General features: G+C 39.9%; 1 protein-coding gene across 2 annotated transcripts; it reads right to left on the reverse strand.

The window, feature by feature from the left end:
* Positions 1-659: 659 nt before the first annotated feature.
* On the reverse strand, positions 660-23,568 carry epm2a (EPM2A glucan phosphatase, laforin). Of its 2 annotated transcripts, none has more exons than XM_052105447.1 (4): positions 22,948-23,568; positions 19,509-19,683; positions 2,639-2,883; positions 660-2,190 (listed from the first exon to the last, which is right to left on the reverse strand). In XM_052105447.1, the coding sequence occupies exons 1-4, from the start codon at positions 23,195-23,197 to the stop codon at positions 1,907-1,909; spliced, it is 954 nt and encodes a 317-aa protein (XP_051961407.1). In that variant the 5' UTR covers positions 23,198-23,568; the 3' UTR covers positions 660-1,906. The 2 variants fall into 2 exon arrangements, with proteins under 2 accessions (XP_051961407.1, XP_051961408.1); XM_052105448.1 differs by having other exon boundaries at positions 1,976-2,190; positions 2,584-2,883.
* Between the last annotated feature and the right edge of the window lie 1,163 nt (positions 23,569-24,731).

A 24,731-nucleotide genomic window follows, 5' to 3' on the forward strand; every position in this document is an offset into this window, starting at 1 on the left:
TGATGCAAACTAAATTAAAACATACCTGGCTAGCCACCGTAGCAGGCTTCATGATACAGGCCACAGGGAAGTGCATCACAAGGTTGCAGTAGAGCCACAGGGAAACATAAACATGTTTGAATTGAGGCTAAAATGTACGATAGGGTATTACTTATGTCAGTAGTTCAGCAGAATGGTGTATATCTCAGGGTATGTGAACATTTGAAAGAAAAGATCATGTGTTGAGCACCTTTCAGAATTTAAATGAGAATGTCTTTAAAGTTCAAATGATTTGGTTGCAAACAAAATATAAATAAATATATCATATAAACTCTGCAAGTATAATAATAATAAAAAAACAAAAGAAACGTGCACACATCACACAACATATGGGGTACTTTCAGAAACACTAGAAGATAGTAATAACCAGTGTTTGAAATGTGCATTTAGTTTATACTATACATATTTTATAAATGAATTCTTATAGACCACAGTGGAAGACTTCATTTCCCAGAATGTTCCAATTCACTCATGTGTAATATAATGTAATAGATGAAGTTACTCAGGGCCATTTCTGAGCATAAAGGGACCCTAAGTGAAATCCTACTTGGAGGCCCCCCACAAAATCTGTCTTTGAATAAGTTACTTTCTGCAGTTAAAATAAGTGCAATCTATATTGAATATATGCATACTGAAAATGTTAAATGTCAAATTATATTATGTACTCTATGTGAACCAAAAATGTATGCAATGAAGACTCATATTGCATGTGTCCTGTTAGTTTAAATTTTTAATTTCGTCATTTTTCAGGCAATAGAAATGCCTTTATCATGTGAGGATGTGTATTCATTAACCTGTTACATGTCTGACTAATTCATACAGGAATATTGAACCAAAATAAATCTGGTTTTGACGATAGTTCAAAAAGATCTACATACTGTAGATTATTTTAACTGTAAACCATTAGATATACCTTTATAATAACTTTATTAACATAAACTTTAATGCTTAACATTATTAAAATCACAGCACTGTCCATATCCACCACTGAAAGCTGCTACATTAAAAGAACCCTGAAGCACGGTTGTTGGCTGTGTGACATCATGATACTTTTATCTATCTTTTTTGTTTTCCTGTATGGTGAAATTATATCTGTTTGGATGGCAGTGCTAATTGCTTCAACAGTAATGAATGTGTTCTCTAAACTTTGTTTAGAGAAATATGTCTAATCAGTTGACCACCAAACCCCCTCCAAATATATTAGGCAATAAAGAAGCATAATTAATCAAAACATTAATATTAATTTTGTATATTTAGTCTGAAAACTTGTTTTGAACTAATGTTATACAGTATATTTCTGCTTTGTGACTTTGCAATTGCAATTACAATTAAGTACATTTCTCTTCTTGATATTTTAATGCAAAATTCTTAATCCAATTCAACTTCCTGTGGGACATGGCCAATGCAATTTGAAGTCCAACTCGTAAATTGAAACAAAGCCAGTTCTTAAATGCTGAGATGGAATAACTTTGATAAACCTTACAAAAATCTAGAGTTCTGCCAGACTTGTCACAAACTCTTCATTGTTGCCAAAGGATTGCTGCAGGTTCACCACTACTGGTGAAAAGCTGCAAACTTCTGGCAAACATTTTCGGCAAATAGCAAGCTCATTTGCATGTGAAAATAATGAGTGGAAATGTTGCAGCAAGTTTGTCAGCACTTTAGATTTTTTGTAAGGGAATTTAATGAAACATTCTGCAAATGCATTGTTCAAGCCACGGCAATCTCACATTCATTCCAATTGGAAGTTCTGCAGAGCTTGTCAGAGTGAGCAACAGTAACCAAATGGGGCGGAGCTTAACGAAGGGTCAGCTGCATTCAATTTAGATTTCAATTTTGTCCTCCCAACCAGTAGAGGGCATTGTTCTCACATCTCTGGGTAGCAGACAGAAGGACGGACTCTTCCAAATTTCATGAGAAAGTCATCTTGAGCCCGTACAAGTGCTTCTTCATCTATATAGACTGCCGCCCTCCTGGCGGTGAGGTAGTATTGTACCTTCCTGAGACTCCAGCCTAATACGTATATCAGGAGACCGCACACTACCACAGTGGAACGACCCACACCTGCGTTACAATGAACATAAACTGTGTGATGATTCTCCAGAAGCCCATAGAGCAGGTATACCGCCTGGGGCAGCATCCGTATACGACCTGCAGCGAGAGACATACAACTATTACAATAACCATAATTTGCTATGCAATTTATACACATGTTAACTTGGCAATCTAAACAAGGAAATACAAACATAACTTTTATAAAGCTAATTACGACAGACTAACCCTGAGAGTGGTGGTGGCGTAGTGGGCTAAAGCACATAACTGTTAATCAGAAGGTTGATTGTTTGATCCCCACAGCCACCACCATTGTGTCCTTGAGCAAGGCACTTAACTAAAGGTTGCTCCGGGAGAATTGTCCCTGGAATAAGTGCACTGTAAGTCGCTTTGGATAAATGTGTCTGCCAAATGCATAAATGTAAATGTAACCCAACCCCTATCCTTGCACTACGCTACCCTAATTCTATAGGACGTTTTTGTCAGATTTACCTCACTCGTAGGGACAGTGTTGTCCCCCAAATTATAGGTAAGTAAACCCACACACCCTCTGTGCTCATGTCTGGGGTGGGCATCCAGATGTATGCCAGGTCACAGTCTCTGTAGAGGTGCACCATTGTCTCTGTGGTCATGGGGTGACTGGGGTCACGCCTGCAGCCGTGCGAGTTGTTTACGACATCCCATTCTGTCTGAAAGTTCATCACTGTCGTAATACCCAGTTCGTGTTTCAGCTTCAGGGTCACATGTTCGACCTGACGAGGGCAGCTTCCCAACCAGACTCGTGGCAGAACCCTGAGGAGAAGAGAGAAATGCTTAGCTGAAAGAACAAGGGGGTGTGTGTGTTTTTGTGTCTGCAGTTAAAACCCAGTTAAAAAACAATCACTGTAGAGCTTAATTGGTAAATGATGTATTACTGTATTATACAGTATACTATAGTCACTATTATTTCTCTATGGATAATAAAAGCTTACATTGAAGGAGGGATTCAAGCCATATCTAAAGAAGAATATTTTAATGACATGACCCAGTGCAGTTTTAAAAACCCTGGGTTAATTTTTTTAACCAATAGTTGGGTTCCACATACTGAATTTTTAATACAACCCATTCAGTTGGGTTAAATACAGGTTTTGCTTCAGTGACAGTTTGAATTGTAATGGTCCAGTTTTTACCGAAGCTGCAGCTTGATTGTGAAAGGCATCATAACATTTTATAATGTATATCATTCTTGAAAAGTCAGTTATTATGCATAAATTCATTATATAAGCTAAAATAAGTTATAATGCCACTGTAAGTTTTATTCAGTAATTGTGAGAAGAATATTAATGTAGCGAGATGACTATACCTGCTAGCTAACATCAACGTAACTAACATCAATAAAACATTTATTTTTTTAATTGAATGAAAGATTCGTACAGAGGTGTTTTATATAACGCTGAGAGAAACAAATACCTAAGCTAGTACAAACTCTTATCAATCACCAAAATCAGCCTCTAGCATTAGCTGTGGCTAGCTAATTCCTGTGTTTGTCTCAGGACTTCAAAAAAAGTCCTCGGTGCCATGAATTTACACTATCCATATGAACTTCGTGAGTGAACTTCTCTAGCATTATTGAAGTGTAAAGTAAAGGAATTAGTAAATTTCATATTAACATAATTTATTTAATATATTAAGTCTTTGAATGTTTGTATGTAATAACTCACCATATTAATTAATCTTAGGCCTATTTATGGCGATGTTTGCTTGTGAGTCTGAGCAGTGTTAATTGTTCACTTCTTGATGAGCAATCATTAAAAGTCTCAGTATCATCTACATTCTCCAGAAATCATGAGCGAAGATGTGCGCTGATTGTCACTGATGTCCCTTGATCTTTCCCCCGGCCTCTTCTGTCAAGTGTCGCGTCCGTGTACCAGAGCAACAGTCGATGTGAGGGCTCTCCCACGAAAGTGTCTGTTTCAGCCCTATTTCTCTCAATTTATTTTCCACTCTAATCTGTAATTATAAACAGTGACAACTGTATGTGAAACTGATGCATATGCAAACATATGTATAGCCTAAATATTTCTGTTCGGATAAGGCATTAACATATGGGACAAATTGTGTTCTGTATTGATTTAATATGAAATACAGTTCTGTTCCCTTTAGTAGCCTACTCAATGATTTCATATTTGTGACGGTTTATACAGTATTTTGAAGAATGAAAGAAAATGTTAGTTTCTGATTCGCTATTTGTTGAGCGCTTCTCACAGAATGCACATTTGAAGAATTTCTCTCTTCTGTGTGTCAGTGGTCTGAAAACAGTTTGCAAGAATTTTGTCTTTTTTGTGACAGCTGCAAATAATCTCAGACCATCTTGGGAGGTGCTCGCAATTTAATTAATGTTAAATCCAAAGATTACAATTTTACTGTACATGCATAGCCTAGTGGTATATCATCCACTAAATGTTTGAATCCACAGTTTTCCTGAGCAATTACTGGGCGGTGCCATGATGATTCTAATTGCCTGTTTTCTGTTTCTGGTCTTGAGACGCAATGTAAAAACTACCAAAACAAGTGGTCCAAATGGAGAACAACATCATTTCTTTAAAGAGTAAAAATGTATTTTAGGCTCAACTTGTACAGTTGTTGGCTGTTATATCAACTCAAAGTTGTTAATAATATCAGCATAACCACATAACCAATCTCGTATCATCACTTCATGTCATCTACTCACTCTGTCAATAAAACGGTCAATAAAAAAGTTAATCTCGACTCTTTATTTGGAAAAAAGTGGCTTGTATGTGGGGATTAAAAAGCTGACAGTAGATATCCAAAAATCCAAACGATTTTGTGAGGAACAGACAAGGCAAAAATAATGTGTTCATATCAAAATATAACAAATGAAATAAAACAGAATAACAATAAATAAAACTTTTGTGAATTATTACGTGTACCATTGTGGTATTGTATAAGGTATATAGTGGTATTGTGTAAGGTGTTTTTTGACTGTTATAGACAAAATGCTGAACTTTATTTATCACAAATGTGTAGAAACTAGTGCTGTCAATCAATTAACATTTCATTATGTGACAATAATTAATCAAATTGATTGCATATATAACTATTTGCTGAGAAAGCCCCTAAAATTACAATAACTCAGATAACAATATATAATGATCAAATTATTATAAATTGTAATAATTAAATATTATAAAAATAAGGGAGAAATGTGATGCCATGCGGTGATCGGACATGTGAACGGTGAGCTCTGTGCATTTTGCTAGTTTTAATACCTTTTATGACATAAACCGGTAAGATTTGATACATTCTGTTCCATAACTGTTCTAGGAGGACAATATGTCAAAAAATTCAAAATCCTCAGCCTCTGGAGACATTAAAAGACACTTACGTGCTCAAGCTGACACCCCTGAGCAGGCTGCAGGCCCGGGAGTCGATTTGGTCAGAGAGATGCTGGAAATGCGGCTAGAGATATTGAACATGCCGGCAATGCTGACGAAGGTCATTACTGACTTGCAGGATCTTGCTGTGATTCGTCGATCATCCACTGCCATGGAGGCGAAATTTACTGTTGTGGTCACAAGAGTGGGGGATGTCAAGAAACAGTCTGGAGTCATTGGAGAGGGAATTATCTGCTAATCTGCTAGCTACCAAGGTGGATTTGGAGCATGTCTGGGAGAAATTGGAGGACATTGAAAACCGCAGCCGGTGGAATAACGTCTGTATCATGGGAGTCCTGGAGGGATGGGATATGGTGGAATTCCTTGATGGGCTCTATCCAAGTCTGCTCGACATAGCAGACCATAAGCTGGAAATCGAGCAAGCTCACAGGGTTCCGGCTCAGCGATCCGCTGAGGGAGACAGGCCCCGATCAATTCTGGTCAAATTTCTGAGATCGTCCGATAAAGATCTTGTGTTATGTGAGGCGAGGAGGCAAGGAAGGCTTTCTTGGAATAACCACAGCATTTTCTTGTTCCCAGACATTGCAAACTCGACAAGAGAGAAATTTGATAAATTCAAGGAATGCAAGAAATCTTTACATCAACAGAAGATCGCTTTTGCACTGATATTCCAGGCCAAATTGAAGACAGATGCTAAGGATGGATGTACAACTTTTACATGCCCACAGCAAGCGATGTCCTTCATAAAGTCAATGGAGTGATTAAGTTATCTTGTGGTACTCAAGTTGCAGCCGAATGGACCGGCTAACTGAACATTTGCTTAACTGTTTGAAGATTCTGCGTGCTCTTTTTGTGCTGGTTCTGACTAGCCGCTGGAGTTAATTTTGTAGAGCAACACACCTTCCGGACGGTTATGTGGATGAACCTACACATTTAGAGTTTATTTTATGGAGAATTTCTTGCAAAGTCTTTCGAGTAAGTAATTTGCTTGTACTCATTTTGCAGCTAAGTGGACAGGCTTGCTACACATTCATTTGACTGTTTGAAGAATCTGTGCTTTCTTTTTTGTGCTGTTCCGCCTAGTGGCTGGAGTTTATTTTGTAGAATAACACACCTTCAGGACAGTTTTATGGATGAAGTTATATGCTCTTTGTGTTTATTCTGCCTATTGGCTGGAGTTTGTTTTGTAGCATGGACTGTTTGAGTTTGGAGGGATGGACGCCAGTTGGCACTGTCATGCGTGGGGTTAATGCACATGTTTTGTCTTCTTTCTGTTTTTTTTATTTTTGTTATAGGGGATGTTCGGGGTTTGATTGTTCCCCTAATGTTGGAATGTTGTCTTTATTATCTTATCTTTGACACACAATCTATTTTTACTTATATGTCAAAATGTCAAATGTTAATATGAGTGGATTGTCTCCCTCCACGTGGACTGTGAATGGGTTGGGGCACTCCATAAAAAGAAGGAAGGTAATTTCTATTCTTAAGTGTAAGAAATATGATATAGTGTTTCTTCAAGAAATGCACCTTTCTCCGCAGGAACTTGAAACATTTGGAAATATATGGGATGGAAATGTTTTTTATAATGCTGGCTCAAGTAAGAGCAGGGGAGTCACAACACTGATAAGTGATCATCTACAATTCAAATGTCTCAAATAGAGTTAAATCAAAGATAAATTAGGAAGAGTCATTATTGTTTTAGCTGAAATTCATGGACAAATTCTTATTTTGGCTAATATTTATGCACCTAACATGGATGATCGGGGCTTTTTTATAGATCTTGTAGGGATGTTGCAAGCCGCTGGCACCCCTCATGATATAATATTGGGGTGAGACTTTAATCTTTTGATAGACATAGTGAAACAAATGTGTGCAATCCCCCTAGAGCAACACTGATGCTTCACAGAATGAGTAAAAATCTTGGTCTTACAGATATTAGGAGACTTTTGAACCCATCTAGTAGGGACAATATATTTTTTTCATCAGTCTATAAGATTTACTCTAGAATAGATTTTCTTTTTATATCTAAGTCCCTCATTTCATCTATCATTGATTGCTCAATAGAAACATTTTAGGCTCAGATCACGCCCAGGTGTGTTTAGATGTGTTGCCACATATGGAGGGAAGGAAATCATATAGTTGGCGCTTTAATGTATCCCTCTTGCAAAATCCTGAATTCCAACAAATGCTAAAGACTGAAATCAATGTCTATATGGAGACCAACTGGTCCTCAGTATCCTCTGTGGGTGTGGCTTGGGAGGTACTTTAGGCAGTTCTTAGGGGTGGATCATACAATATGCCGCTTTTACCAAACAATAACAAAACAAAAATACTTGTGGAATTGGAAGGGAAATTAAGAGTGCAGAGGCAAGGCTGAAGCACAGAATGCCGTCTAATGGCCTCAGAGAGTTGACAGATTGAAATACAGATATAACACTATTTTGTCATGGAAGGTAGAGTCTAACATCTGGTTAGATATATAAAACAGAGAGAGTCTTTTTCTACCATTCCCTCAGTGAAATCTGCTAGTGGTGAAATATTTACCTCGGCCACTGATATTAATAATATCAAAGAATTCTATCTGGATCTTTATAGTTCTACATCTTCATCTACTGAAGAGGATATTAGGAAATTTGTGGAACCATTAGAACTTCCTAAAGTGTCGGCTGAGCAAAATAATTCTCTTGATTCTGAGAACTTTAGAGGAGCTTGGTGAGGTAATTAAGTTCTTGCCTACAGGTAAGGCTCCGGGGCCAGATGGCTTTGCTGCTGAATTATTAAGATCTTATGCTACAGAACTAGCTCCACTTTTGCTCGAAGTTTAGACAGAATCATTAAAGAATGGAAAGCTTCCACCAAACATGACACAAGCCCATTCTTAAAAAAGTGAAAAAGAGTGTAAGGGTTTCCATCCAATTAAAATATTGTCAAAATTTTTGGCTAACCGATTAAGTAAAGTTATGACATCTCTTATACATATAGATCAGGTGGGGTTTTTTTCTGTTCCGTAGCTCTTCTGATAACATTAGGCGTTTCATCAATATCATGTGGTTAGTGGCGAATAATCAGACTCTGGTCACTGCCATCTCACTTGGTGCTGAAAAGGCTTTTGATATGGTAGAATGGGATTATCTTTTTAAGATTTTGGAAATGTACACTTTTTTTGGATGGATTAAGTTACTTTATAGGCACCCGGTAGTGGCTGTACAAACAAATGGCGCCTTCCAGCGGCCCAAATACGGCACTAAGTATTTGGGTATTTTATTCCCAGCAAATTTGTGTGATTTAGATTTTGAGCAATGCGGGCAGGTGGGCTCCATTACATTTATCTATGATTGGGAAGGTTAATGCTATTAAAATGAATTATATTCCAAAATTCAACTACCTGCTACAGTCTCTCCCTATAGATATCCCTCTCTCTTATGTCAAGCAATTTGCTAGCATAGCGAAGTCCTTCATTTGGAAAGGTAAATGTCCCCGATTACATTTTAGTAAGTTGCATAGGCCGATTGACAAATGTGGGCTAGGCCTACACAAGATTTAGTTTTATTATTGTGCCTCCAGTCTCAGACATTTGGCTCAGTGGTTCCATCCATCCCGATTTTGTATTGAACAGGAAGTTCTTGCCCCTATTTCGCCATTATCGCCATTTCATTCAGATATTTTTTAAATGTAAGACTGCGCTTTGCCCATATAGCTTGAGTTCCCTTTCATGGAACTCGAGCTGCGTATGATCACTATGGGGACACCGTCCATGTGTCACGTGGTCTGAAGCCCATATACAATCACACCAATTTATTGGATGTTGGCACTTAAGTGACGGAGTTATGTCACAGGCTCCATAAAGGAGCTCACTTTCGGGCCATCGAGTCAGATTTTCTGTTCTTCAGTGCATAAATTGTCTAAGGCTGTGTTTGTTTATAGTGACTCATGTCACATGAGTCTGACGGCACATATCCCTTGTTATTTACCTCTTTATTTAAACCCCTCTCATTTTTCTTGTCCTTGGCTGAATTATTTTGTTTGTTTGTGAGTGTATTGATTGGTCTTGTAGAATATTAGATGCAGAAGAATTGCAGCAATATGACTTGGATCTAGAAAACCCAAACTTTTAATCCTGGAATTCCTCAAAGTCATAAATTAAAAGACTAAGGCACCAACAAGTCTCACATCTGGCCAATAAAACTAAGAAAGAGACTTGTCCAGATCACACATGACTTGAGAACCTCTCGCTAAGAGGCCCTAAGTGCAAAGGTTACGGGCAATAAAACACAGTGAACACACTCCCTGGAATTCCCAAAAAAGATTCAGAACACACTCTGTTTTTTCCTCTGATATAAACCAATTTGCTACACTTAGACTCATCAGATCACGAGACATCGTGATTATTGTACAGAAAATGTACAGAATGTATTTAAACCCACAATGTACACAATACCTAGCCTTGCTAGATCATTCTGAAAATGACTCTATGACCTGTGATCACTGTTATAACTGACAAATTAATGATTAGAGCCTGATGTACCTTTTAAAATATGTGTAATGATTTGTAATCAGTGATTTACATGTTTTGTTACTTTCACGTATAATATGTAAATGCGTGCTTGCTTACAAAGAGAATGTTGATGACAACGAATGTCATGTCTCTTGTACTGTTGTCAAGATATAAAAATAAACATGCACTATTTTTGAGTGGGAGTTTGTAAGAATCCTCCACAAAGGATTGTAAATCAACTCTGAAAAGGGACAGATCAGTCAACCATGTGACTCTGGAAAGTCACTTCTGATTGGCTCAGGACACCTTTAGGGTGTGGCCAATTTCAGTTCAAAACTTTCCTACTCAAGGAAGAACTTTCTTCACTTCTGAACTCTTCTGCTCTTGCAACGGTCTCTTGATCTCCTGTCTTGGGCTCTCTTGCTTCTTCTAGATCCTCAGTGCCATTTAGAGTCCAAGGAAAACCCGGGACACCAAAAGTCCTGAGGAAGCCTCTCACCCTCTGCTCTACGGTTCACACATCCAACGGGAGTCATGAGTCCTCCTTGCAGAAGGCCTTGCTTCATCCAGACAATAACTATCTCTGACAGGGCGGAGAGGGATAAAGGCCGACTGCGGACAGTGTTGCGAGAGAGAGAGAGAGAGAGAGAGAGCATTTACGGGCAGCTGTCCGTCATGTGTTTTTGTGTGGTTTAAGTTCTTAATTAAATATATTTATTTTGTCAAGCCGGTTCTCACCTCTCACACTGGTACCGAAACCCGGGAAGGAGGAGGGATACACCGTAGTGGAGTTCACCGCAATACCATCCAGCCCAACGGAGCGGCCATGGCCATCTGCCGGGGGACGGAGTGGCCCGGCCGCCTGGAAGCAGAGGAATGGCCGCCGACCGCAAGGGGAGAAGGGGCTCCTAGCCGACCGCCTGTAGCGGTCAGGGCCGCTGCCAGGGGCAGTGGGAGACCCCTACCAGCCGCCAAACGCTGCAGGGTTAAGAAAGGACCACCGACCGAGAGCGGGGAGGGCCTCCCGACCGATTGCCTGGAGCGGGAGAACCGCTGCCAGGGGTGGGGGAGACCCCTTCTGTTCCCTAAGAATGCGGCGGGGCGTTCCATCCACCAGGGGCCGGAGGACTGCCTCCGATCTGCCCGGGGAGGCATGGCTGTCATCCGTTAGAGGGTAGAGGAGTGGCCGAGGACCAAGCTGCAGAGTTTTGGAGAACCGGCGAGTAAGTGTTTTTTTTCTCTCTCCACTCTCTCCCACTGCATTGGCCTTTTCCCTCTTTTTTAAATTTTGGTTTTTGGTTGCCAGTATGTCACAATGACCTTTTGATAATGGTAACAGAACTATTAATAATTGTTCAAAATAAATAAATGTTAGCAATTCACAATTGATGTAATTTTAATGTAATTTTGGTAATACTTAATAAAAAGGTTTCATTTCTTTAACATTAGTTAATGCATTAGGTATCATGAACAGACAATGAACAATATATTTTTACAGCATTTGTTAATCATAATGTTAGTTAATAACAATATAATTGTTTATTGTTTTTTCATGTTAGTTCATAGTGCATTAATGTGCATTAACTAATAAAACTTTAGTTTTTGTGGCAAAGGGCATCGGTATTGACCTTCTTAGTGTTAAAAAATCGGAGATTGCTATCGGCCTCAAATTTCCTGATCGGTGCACCACTACTTATAAGTTCAGTTGATATGTTTTCTTTCAAGTTCAAATATTAAAAAATAAATAAAAATAATAATAATAATCACATATTCATAATGTAACGAATGTAGGAGTGAAGGCAGACGAGGAGGTGCGGATCCAAAAGCAGGTTCTTTATTATAAATCAAAGTGAGGGCAAACAAACAGGAACAAAGAAATATCCACGAGGGGGAAAACAACATGAACATGAAAAACATCCACAGGCAGGAGAAACAACCATAACATTCACATACAACAACATTCAATGACCGACAAGTGAATGAAGGAACAAACAGGGTTTAAATACACAAGGACAAGGGTAACAAGGCCAATCAACAAACAGAACTCTGAAACAGGATAACGAGATAATTAACTAAAACCAATGACAAACAAGAACTGAATCAAGGTAATCAACCAATGAACCAATAAAACCCAGATACAAAACATGGAGGGAAAACAGGATGTGACAAAACTAGGAACTGAACAGGAATTTTCAAAATAAAAGTACACAAAAGAACAAAGGACAACAATGAACATGACACATAAAAATTTGTACAAAATTTTGCATCATTAAGAGAGGCTGATGAGATTTAAAATGTACCCCCCTCACTTTACTGCCTGAAACAATAGCTGGTTTTCCACCATCGGGCTGAACAGTTCTCATCGCAAAACCGTACCATTCCGTGCCGATCCAGGCTAGCTGGTGCTGTTAAGGTTTCTTTTTCTGGACTTCCAGTTCCTGTTGCTGACGGCATGCAGCACAAGTGTTTGTAGCCTGCTTTTATCCTTTGTCATTTTACCATGTGTTTCTGTTTTTTCCACTTTTCTACTGTTTCATCTGTGTGTATTTTACCTGTTGCTGCTAGCGCCTAGCTCAAGTCTGTGTTTGTAGCCTGCTAGCTGTTTTAGCACCGCTTATCTATCTGTTTTAAGATTTTAATCCTTAACATTTTTCAGCATGCATCAGGTTTCCCCCGACATCACGATTCAACTGCGTAGCTTTTCCGCATGCATCAGCTTTCTATATTTATTGCAATTAAACGCCACGCATTTTACAGCGCACACACGTTTTTCTCCTCTGTGTTACACAGATTATTGCATCCATCTCAAAGCAAAACTTATCAAGAACAACCATAACAACAAATAATTGCATGTGGGATTCACAATGATCTCAACCCCTCACCGCTCAGGAACAACCAACAACAACAACAAACGATTGCTTAAGTCATGGCATCCACTCATGTTATTTCTTCCTGCATTGCATGTCACATGTTTACTATAGCTTCTTCTGTCAGCAGTAAGGGATTCACATGTGATAAATGTAAGGAATTAGTCAGGCTGACAGAGAAGGTTAATGAGTTAGAGATACGCACCCAAACACTAGTGGAGTTCAGTGAGAAGTGTTAGTGTTAGTGTTAGACCCAATACAAACTAAGCTCTTAAAGAGGTATTCCTTGTAATATCAGAACCTCTTCTTAATATTATAAACTTCTCGCTATCCTTAGGGCATCCTTTAATATGTCAGTAATCAAACTACTTATTAAGAAGTCACAACTTGATCCTAAATATTGTAGCGAGTGTGACGCGCTATGGCGTATGATCGCATATCCCAATGTTTAGAATTGTTTTTTCAGCTGGCTTTACTCTGTTGATCATTTGCTGAGGGCTTGTGTTTGCAACCAGACACGAACATGCATAAAGGGAAAAGACTCGCTAAAAAGGATATTTATTTACAAAGTGTTATAGAATTATTATATGAAAATAGTAGAAAAATAAATGTAGTCGACAATACTAGTTAAACCATCATAATATAATAATGAAGATACACTAAACCCATTGTATCAGGATGGTTGAAAACAGTTGAGTAAGGTTAGCTAACCCAGCCGAGAATTCTGGAATGAGAACCATTTTCTAACGTGCCGTACTGAACCATGCTCTAGTGGAAAGTTACTGTAACCGTGCATCCGTACTGTGCACAGAACCCATTGGCCCTATGGTGGAAAATAAACGTTTGTCTATGTCTGTGTGCATTAATTACTAAGTCTAATTCATGTCAAATAGAAGCCTTTATAATGGTTACACATTATACATAATAAATCCTTTTTTTCACATATCCCAGCTAAACTGGGGTCAGAGTGCAGGGTCAGCCATGATACAGTGCACCTGGAGCAGATAGTGTCAACGGCCTTGCTCAATGGCCCAACAGTGATATCTTGGCGGTGCTGGGGCTTGAACCCCCGACCTTCTGGTAATAACCCACCTTAACCGCTGAGCCACCACTCCCTCAAATGGAGAGTGTAAAATAAATTTGGGCAGCTGAAATAACAAAGTCTGCAGGAACAATACAAGGATCGTGTGTCTCCAGAATCAATTAGACCTTGTAAGATCAGTTGACCACTAGTTAAACAGAAGCTCACAACTCTGTTCAATTAACTATGCACTACAAGTACCTACTTATAACACAGTGCTCAAATACAGACCCACACAAACTCACTTTTCAATGAAGGAGTGCATCACACCTGTTATTATATACAGTGGCCCTAAAATGTATTTGGACACTTCAGTCACACTTGCAAATATATGAATGCCATTGCATTATGTGAAACAATATTAAAACAAGTGGCATATTAAAGATATTTAGCACAAACACACTTTGTATACAAAACATTTCAGAAAAAAGATTGTTGGATTTTACATTATATCAGCTAGATAGATGGACGGACAGACGGATGGATGTTGACACAGCAGCTCTGCAACAGAATCAATGTACCCTCTTTAACACTTTAAATATGTCATTACCATTACCATAATGGATTCCCTTGCGCCAGACCCAATGACCAGATCTCTACATGACTCTTCTCTCTCTCCTCTTCTTCCAGAGTCAGAGGTCAAACAAAACAAGCACTTGGAACTCTATGCTAGAGAAGCCCAACGATCTCTGTTAAAGCCAGACAAACAATTAAAAATAGAGAGAGGAGAATACCCAATCAAATGCTTCTGGGTAATTGGATGTTGTATTTGTTGAATCTGTGCATTTGAGACTTGTACGTTTTTAAATGGCAAATGCTTTGACTTAAATGGAATTTGTACAGTAAATTAATCTTTAGTCTGTTGGTAATTGAGACTTGTCACGATTAATGAGTTCTCCACATTGATGGAGCATTGATAGATTTATGTGTATTTGTAACCTCCCAATATTATGAAGAACCATTTCTTCACATTTAGGATTTAAAAGTAATAACAAGCATGGAAAAACATCAAAAAGGAAATACAAGTGGTGTTAAATGTTTTTCTAAAAGTATGTCGAAGTAACTTACATTGGCTTACAGTGACACCTAGTGGCCTGGATGCTGCATCATTCAAACTCAGTAGTTTTAAATTACCAATGCCATTGTCGAAATTTACTATGCACAGTAAACCAGAATTAATTTAATCCATGAATTAAGCAAGATTAAGCATGTAGTATTCAGCTTGTCATGTGATCCTAAAAGCTTTTATAAGGTTACTGAAATGACTGAACTCTTCATCTCTCATGAGTGGTCATGAATTCATACATATGTTTCATACATACAAAAAAAATTACAGAGTGCACATTTAACCTGTACAAAACTCACTACCTTAATGCTTGGGTGTTGTGGGGTTTCAGGGAATTTCTGTGCATTTGCACAGTGTTTTGAGTAGTGTTGGGTAAATCACTCAAAAAAAGTAATCCACTATAAATTACTAATTACTTTTGAATCCATTTACGCATTACATCAATTAATATGTAATGAGTATAAATAATGCATAATAATTCAAATATTTATAAAGATAATATGTAAGGCCTATAATAAATATATAATAGTGATTGAAATTCAGTTTGAAATTAAAAGCATTATTGTGGCAGATGAAAATATAATTGATTAGACAATACAAATAAAGTGGCTTAAGAACTCAAAATAGTGTTTGTCTTGATCCTCATATCTAGACTACAGTTGACGGCAAACTGTTTTGCATTGAGTTTGTCAATGTGTCCAGTTATCACAGTACATGTTCTTGGATTCCATCTACGCTATTTTTAATTTTCACTACATGTGCATGCCTCAGACTGATGCGTTAAGAGCCCAGCTCTCAGTCCCCGTGTCGAGAGCCCCACAGGAAGCACACGCCCCCGTCTCTCGGACATCTTCGACGACCCGGAAGGCTCCCAAGCATTCCTGAGACGGACGACCCAGGGAACGAGACGTTTGCTCCGGAGCTGGTAAGCAGACCTCTCCGTCTCCCAGTGGAGGGCTGGGAGGAGAATCCTCATTTTCCTTTATTTCTTTTGCCACACCTCCCTTCGGGCTGTGGTACCCACATTCTCAATAAAAGAGCTACTTTCTCGTTTCCTTGGTCACCTGGCCTGCAAATGCCGTTCTCACGGCAACTCGGCGCCAAACATCGGCAGTTCCGGCACCCTGGACGTGGACACCTCGCCTCCGGACCCACAACTGCTGTCCCCTGGCCGGCCGGTTCTGACGAGTCCAGAGGACACATACACAGGACCTCCTCCTCAGTCACAAACCCGCACCCTGCCGGGTGTGCGGAGGTAGGTAAGTGCTTTGAGTCTTTTCTCAGCACCAAAGCCTCGGGACATGCTTTTGCCTCCCGACGCAACACTACATGCTCCGGCCTGCTGCGAAGCCCCACCAGGTACATCGAAAACGATTGTCCCCTCAGTGCCCCTCGCACAGAGCTTGGACACGTGGCTTTCACTTCCCAACCTGTCACATTGGATGGCCAGGACCATCCGACTCGGCTACGTGATTCAGTTTGCCAGGCCCCTGCCCCCTTTCGGCGGTATCCGATTTACCTCAGTGCACTGCAGAGATCGCGACCCTTTTACTCAAAGATGCGATAGAGCCTGTCCCTCCAGCCGAGATGAAAATGGGGTTCTACAGCCCTTACTTCATCGTACCCAAAAAAAGTGGTGGCTTGTGACCGATCCTGGACTTGCGAGTTTTCAACCGGGCCTTGCACAGAACTCCCGTTCAAGATGCTCACGCAGAAACACATTCTAACATGCGTCCAGCATCAGGATTGGTTCACAGCGGTAGACCTGAAGGACACATACTTCCACGTCTCTATCTTGCCTCAACATCGACCCTTCCTACGATTCGCGTTCGATGGCCAGGCGTATCAGTACAAGGTCCTCTCCTTCGGCCTGCCCCTCTCCCCTTGCGTCTTTACGAAGGTCGCAGAGGCAGCTCTTGCCCCGTTAAGGGAAGTGGGCATCCGCATAGTCAACTACCTCAAGGATGGCTCATCCTAGCCCACTCTCGAGAGTTACTGTGCACCCACAGGGACCAGCTGCTCAGGCACCTCAACCGTCTAGAGCTTCAGGAAAAGAGCAAGCTCGCCCCAGTTCTGAGCATCTCTTTTCTCGGAATGGAGTTAGACTCAGTCTCACAGTGACAGTGTGCCTCACCAACGAGCGCACACAGTCGGTGCTGAAATGCCTCACCTTGTTCAAGCTAGGCACAGCGGTTCTTCTAAAACAATTCCAGAGGCTCCTGGGGCATATGTCGCACCACTGGGGTTGATGCATATGAGACCACTTCAGCACTGGCTTCAGACTCGAGTCCCGGGATGGGCATGGCGCCGCGGCACATACCGTGTGTTCATCATCCCCTCCTGCCGCCAGACTTTCAACCCCTGGAAAGACCTCTGTTCTGCGGACAGGAGTCCCCCTACAGCAGGTGTCCCGATGCGTTCTGGTCACCACAGATGCCTCCAAACAGGGTTGCACATAAAATTCCTAGAGTTGCTGGCTGTAATTCTTGCCCTGCGGAGGTATCTCCGGCTACTTCACAGCAAGCATGTCTTGATCTGTTCAGACATCACCATCACGATAGCGTACATAAATCACCAAGGCGCTCTAGTCACATGTCACAACTCGCCCGCCGCCATCTCCTACTTTGGAGTCAGCAGTGACTGTCGCAACAGGGCACACTCAGTGGAGAATGGAGGCTCCAACCCAGGCTGTCCATCTGATTTGGGAGTGGTTCAGCAAAGCACAGGTAGACCTGTTTGCTTCCCAAGAGACCTCCCACTGCCTGCTCTGGTACTCCCTAGCAGAGGCTCTCCTCGGGGCAGATGCGCTAGCACACAGCTGGCCCCGGGGGCTGCGCAAGTATGCATTTCCCCCAGTGTGCCTACTTTCACGGGTGCTGTGCAAGGTCAGGGAGGACGAGGAACAAGTCACTGTAATGGCCCCCTGAGGAAGGACCTTCTTTCTCAGGGATGGGGCACCCTCTGGCATCCGTGCCCAGACCTCTGGAACCTCCACGTCTGGCCCATGGATGGGATGCGGAAGATCTAAATGGCCTACCACCTGCTGTCATAGACATGATCAACCAAGCCAGAGCTCCCTCTACCAGGTAGCTTTACGCCCTGAAGTGGTGTTTGTTTGCGAATTGGTGTTCTTCCTGATCCGAAGACCTGCTGAGATGCGCAGTCGGGTCAGTGTTCTCATTTCTGCAGGAGAGGCTGGAGGGGAGGCTGTCCCCCTCCACCTTGAAGGTTTATGTAGCCCTGATATATTGATGCAGTGGACAGTAAGTCCTTAGGGAAGCACAACCTGATCATCAGGTTCCTTAGAGGCACCCGGAGGCTGAACCCTCCCAGGCCTTGCCTGTTCCCCTCATGGGATCCCCCTTTGAGCCGCTAGAATCAGTTGAGCTCAGAGCCCTCTCCTTGAAGACGGCCCTCCTGAATGCGCTCGATCAAGAGGGTTGGGACCTGCAAGCGTTCTCTGTCAGAGACACTTGCCTGGAATTCGGTCAGGCAGACACCCATGTCGTCCTAAGAGTTTGACCGGGCTACGTGCCCAAGGTTCCTACGACCCCCTCCAGGAACCAGGTAGTGAACCTACAAGCGCTGTCCTGGGAGGAAGCAGACCCAGCCTTTTCGTTGCTGTGTCCGGTGCATGCTTTGCGTACCTATGTGGACCATACGCAGAGAAATCTTCATTCTTCGTACAGTAAATCCGCTCCTGTGTTTATTATGCTTGGGATATATTGTGCACTGCTTCACACAATCAGTTTCTGTGCGAAGATGTGTTGTTGAGTCCAGCGAACATTTTTGTGTCAATGTTAGCCAAACAAAGTGTGGGAAAAAACATTAGTGACGTTTTGCCCATTGAACAAAAGTGCCTGGGTTTGTTCCTGACAGGCAGCAGATGCCCTAACCCCGCCCCCACACTTATCCAAGCCTGTAAGGCTGAGTAGCCTGTTAGGAACAACTTGGGACCTCTTTCTTCTATTGCATGATGTTTCAGGAAGACACTGTATGCATTCATTGTATCGAAAAGAGCAGTGAAGAAATTCTGCAAAATGCCTCCATTTGTGTTCCTCAAAGAAAGAAATTCTTACTATTTCCGAACGACATGAGGGTAAGTAGATGATAACGGTGTTTTCATTTTAGGGTAAACTATCCTATTAACTCCAGGATGATCCATTGAGACTTAGATGTAAAATATGTTATTTAGTGCTGGTGTTTCTACCAGTCTGACTAAAGTTTACAGTCTATAAAGAAAAAGAAAAAAGAAAAACACTAGGAAAAGATGTTTCCATGGCAAGCCAAAATGTCCAATGCCACTTTGACCCTGAACCTTACCCTGGATATTAAGAAATAGAGAAAAATATTGTAGAGCAAGTGTGTGATGTTCTGAGCTCTGTACAATCAAGAGTCATTGACCCTGTAGAGCCAATAAGAGCTCAGCACAACTCTGCCTTGAGAATGCAGTGAGCCAGTACATACTGAATTAAACACATGACCAATGAGAGAGACATGCAGTCACACATACTGAGAAAAGTGCATGGCCTGCTGTCCTGCAACACTGAAGTAGAAGTTAGTAGTGTATTTCATCTCATCTGTATGGCCAGTCTCCTCGATCCAGTGACCAATCGGATGGCAGTATACTCCATCCACCATGTTACTGTCATCATACACGCAGTGACGGTCATGTTGTGGGCCGTTGCCTAGCGAAAGACACACACCACAAACACAACACATAAAAATCAATTAGAATCAAATTTGTGGACTTATGATAATTAAACTAAGAAATTTAAAAAAAAAATCTAGTAAAATACATGTGCCAAGTTCTTAGAAATATAATATTTGATTCATGTTGGTTTCATACATGCACATATGAAATATTTATACTGTTTTCAACAAAGGATTTGGTTTATTGGTGGTGATTTAATCTGCATCAAGCTGCTGTTGTTCTAACAAGCAAATGAGATGTTCCTCTGGCACAGCATTGCACACAAAGAGGATTACAACAGACACATTTTCAATGTTGCACCGATACCTTGTGCCATCACTTTTTGAACAGAATGCAGCTGAATCAGCAGTGTCATAATCAGAAAATTATATTTTTTCAACATGTATTTAAACAGCTTGGCAAAAAGCCCCGCAGCTATGCAATCAACATCATTGTCAAATGTTTCCCAATTTCCACGTAGCAGAAGATTATTGACTGCTAAAAATGTCACAACACCTGCCACGCTTTTTATGTAATATTGATTCTTTTCTATCTGTTTGGGGCTGAGTAAACATGATACGGTCTCCCCTGACACATGTCGGTGGGGCTTATAAATGAGCCTGGCTACAAGGATGTTTTTGAAGACTGCGGTCGTGTTCTAATGCTGCTTTCCAGTTTTGAAAACCTGTTGAAACGAAAGTATCCTTCTTGGAGAAAGCAACGCCAAATACTGGACAGGGAAAACAAAAGCATGGGTCACGTTCTACAGAATATTCAAGCCACGGTCGTGACTGATACAGGGCGTCCGAAAACCATCTCTCCCTCCATCTGAAAAGAGTTCAGGGGTATGATTTCAGAGCCGGCTGATGAGGATTTGCCTTGTTTAAATCATTTGGGACAGAATTGCTGCATTTTTGTGTAGGTGTAATTGTGTTTTTGACACCATCCGAAGATGCCGTTGAACTTGACCCAACTATTTCTCTGACCTCGTTGCCGCAAATGGAAGTGGTTGTAGCTGCGTCCTAGTGAGCAAAAATGCCTTTCTTTTGTCCTTTCAGAATGAGACCTGTTTTAAAATCACTGTAAAAATAATTACAAATAAAACTGGTCATATGGCAGAGTGTGCCAAATGACACACTCTGCTCAACTTGAAATTCACTGCCTGCTTGGTTTCACCTGCTATAACAAATTTACCTGCAACGGTATGCAATCAACAATAATCATTTTAATAAACAAAACCTATCCTGGCACAATTAAAATCTCTGTTGTTGTCAAATGAGAGAGTGTGAATAGACAGGAGGATAGCAGCAAACAATGGCTCAATCAATCCTCAGCCGACAGCCAGCGTGAGCACTGGAACAGATCACATATAAGAAATATGACAGAATGAGAAAAGTGCCATAAAGTCATGTAGAGAACACAGTCTCAGGTTGTCTGACAAAACAGGTCATAAACAAACAGATGAGAGAAGAGGGAGTCAGCGGACATTTGAACTTTGCTCATTAACAATACCTCATCAATTCAAAAGCTCAAAGTTTAATGGTCTCATGCTAAACATGCGAATGTCAATGAGGAGGATTTTTTATACAAGCTGCTATGTGTAGAACTAAACAAGAAGAAGCTAAGACAATTAATACAGACACAGAATTCAACATATAAAGAATACAGGCTAAATACAAAATAATCAGCATACTGAGCAGTATATTATATTGCAAATATAGTAAAATGAATAAATATCTGTACATAAATAATGTTTTATAAAATGTTCCTACCATTCAAGCTTGAAGTCAACAGTGTAGAATTTTAAGCACAGCACATTTGTACACAATTGGCAGCTCCATATAGATTATATATGAACAAGAAACATATGGCAGCACTTTATGTTTGTGAATGGCCAATTTATAAAATCAAAACTAAGCCAGATTTGCATTCCAGGAAATACCAATGCTGGCAAGAAAAAGCAAGATTTGGGTATGACATATTGTTAGTAGCACACTCATTGAATTCAGATATACATTTTGTGAGTTATGTTGTAAATTTAAGTGTCAGATTTCAGTTAAAGAATACTGTACCATCTCTGGCAAAACACTTGTCTTCAGAGGTCAGTATGGTGTAATATTATTGGTGTAATTATAATATATTTAAGCAATATCACACAAGCAAGAGTGTGATATGGCCCTACATCAGCACTGCTGTGATTCGGCCACAGGCACAAGGCCGCAGGCCGAGTGCTGTAGACCTAAGAAAACCAAGACCTAAGAAAGTAAAGTTATTTACTCTGATGAAGCCCCCTTCCGACTGTTTGGGACATTTGGAAAATCAATAGTCCGAAAAAGAAAAGGTGAACGCTACCTGTGTCGTGCCAACAGTGAAGCAAGGTTATACTAAGACCATCCATGTGTGGGGTTGATTATCATCCAAGAGAGTGGGCTCTCTCACAATTCTGCCCAAAAACACTTCCATGAATAAAGAATGGTATCAAAATGTCCTGCATGAGCAGGGGGAGGTTCACGTGATATGAGCGTGAAGTGATCATCTGTGTTCCGCAACTGTTTTAGGGTCCTTGAATAACTTATAACGTGTGAGTAAGGCCTTTCTGGTGCCTTCCTAGGGTAAAATGGTGCCCCCCCTAGGGAGTTGGTGCCCTACGCAGACTGCGTAGTCTGCTTATTAGGAGCGGCGGTACTGTGTATATATATATATATATATATATATATATATATATATATATATATATATATATATATATATATAAATATATTGCATTTATCTATTTATTTGTTGATATAATTGTGTGCATTGTTATGTGTTGACAATAAAAAAAAAAACAATTAAAAAGAAAAGGACAAATTAAATTCAAGGTAGCAGAATGAGGGACCCAGCTGACATAAAATAATGATAATAATTTATTTTACATTTTCAATCTGCTATATTAGGGCATTTAAACAAAAGCTCAACCAGTTTTCAATGAACTTTTTCAGAGAAATAATGGTGGAAATATCCAGTAGTTTTTTTTTATTTTAAGACAAGATTTTAAAGTGCCTATACAGATAATTACTTTCAAAATTAGCCAACACACAGAAATAATAGTATTAGCTACACCGTGTAAACAAGTAATAAAAAGTGCCCTGGTCTCCAGCGTTTCTGAAAATCACAGCCTGCTTCTGATACAACACCACCATCAAGTGATGAAAATAATTTATTACAATTACATTGTATGTATTTATGTTTACCCATGTGACGTACATATTTCACATACCTTCCCAAATGTTGTTTCCTGAGACCTTCTTTATAAATTTAAACCACAGTTTCTCTGTGTACGGTTCGGAAAGATGCACGTCTCCGATCCACAGGCTCGGCTCACTGGCGGTCAGAACCGAGCGGCTGGACTTCATCGGAACGGCACGGTTCGGGTCCCAGTGTCCCATCTCCGGCCGAGAGCCCGACACAAACACCTCGATATCTGAACACTCAGGGGTCAAGATGACGCCAAACCTGAACACAACCATTTCCTGTAAATTCACACTACATGCAAATGTCCTGTAACTGGGTTGATCTGCGTGTGTCTTCTACCTCTGACACTGGAAATGACTGCGCTAAAAATACACGCAGTCCTTTGGACAAATACATAGGCTGTCTGAGATAGGGCAACTTCGTACAGCTGAGAGTTATGTTTGTATGTGTTTCTAGTGTTTAAAAAAAAAATCCATATACTGCATTATATTGTGTTAGTAAATAAAATAGGGACCGTTAAACCCCGCCATTTTTAGACAGGTTTGATAGTGGCCATTCTATCCGCTTTATTTCATTTCTACCAGAGATTGTTTCTATATTGTCCATCTGTATAGAAATTTGAAACGGAACATAAGAGGACACTGACATTTAGTGGCTGGAAGAATAATTAATAAATGGATGGATTTGACAACTATTTTTCTAACGTGAAAGCTTATGACTTTTTAAGATGTATTTCAATTTCATCACATAATTCAATCAAATTGAATTGCATAGTCTTTAAGAGGAATCAATAATGTTTTATTTCAATTTATTTCACTTCAATAAATGTAAGTTTTATAAATGTAACTTGTAAAAGAGTACGCAATTTAATTTGAATTTATTTTTGAATTTTATAATGAAAATAAAATACATAAATATTAAAAAATAAGCTAAAATATGTTTGTGTATGTGACACCTATATGACAGTGTATGTACCTATACTTAATTTAAAGATATTTTAAACCATATTTTTTTCTTGTCAGTATTCATACTTGTAAGGCTATGCAGTTTTATGATATTTTAAGACTAAATGGAATATTTGTACTCTACTATTTGTAAATTCATGTCACACTGGATCATCATTCAGGTGAATTGCAAAAGCTTTAAGATTAAAAAATGGTGAAAACCCTAATGGTGATCAGTTACAGCACCTAGTGGTTCTAATCTCATTTTAAAGCTTTGAGTCAAACTCAAATTATGTAAAAGTGTGTTTTCTCTGGCAGTGGTTTTGTTTGTTAGTTAAAAACCATTTTAACAAGTCAACACTATAAAACCACATTGGCAGCATTATAAGACAAGAGTGATCTATAAAATGAAAGGTAGATTTTAACCAAAAGGTTGAACATGTTCTTAGGACAAGGGAATTTTTTAATAAATATTTGTTAGGGACAATTGTTGTTTAAGATGCTGTAAATGTTTACTATTTATTAATTACCACATTTGTTGCTCAAAACAATGGTTTGTATATTACCAAATTAAATTGTTTTGGCCAACATTAAAGTGAACTACAAAAAGCCAAATATGATTAAACATGCCCTGTACGTATATACATTTTAACCTAAAATCAAGTAATCAATATATCTAATCTGTCTGCCTGCCTATCTATACACCAACTGCATGAAAGATGTAGCCTTTAGATGTGATTTGTGATTTACATGGCCAATGTTTTATTATTTCTTTGTTTGCTCGCAAACTTACAAAAGCTACAGTAAATCATTAATCTCAAAGACCAACATACTCTCAGAGAATGAATCACACAGACACACTTCC

This window comes from Xyrauchen texanus, chromosome 35 (genome assembly GCF_025860055.1).
Source record: "Xyrauchen texanus isolate HMW12.3.18 chromosome 35, RBS_HiC_50CHRs, whole genome shotgun sequence".
Classification (NCBI taxonomy): domain Eukaryota; kingdom Metazoa; phylum Chordata; class Actinopteri; order Cypriniformes; family Catostomidae; genus Xyrauchen; species Xyrauchen texanus.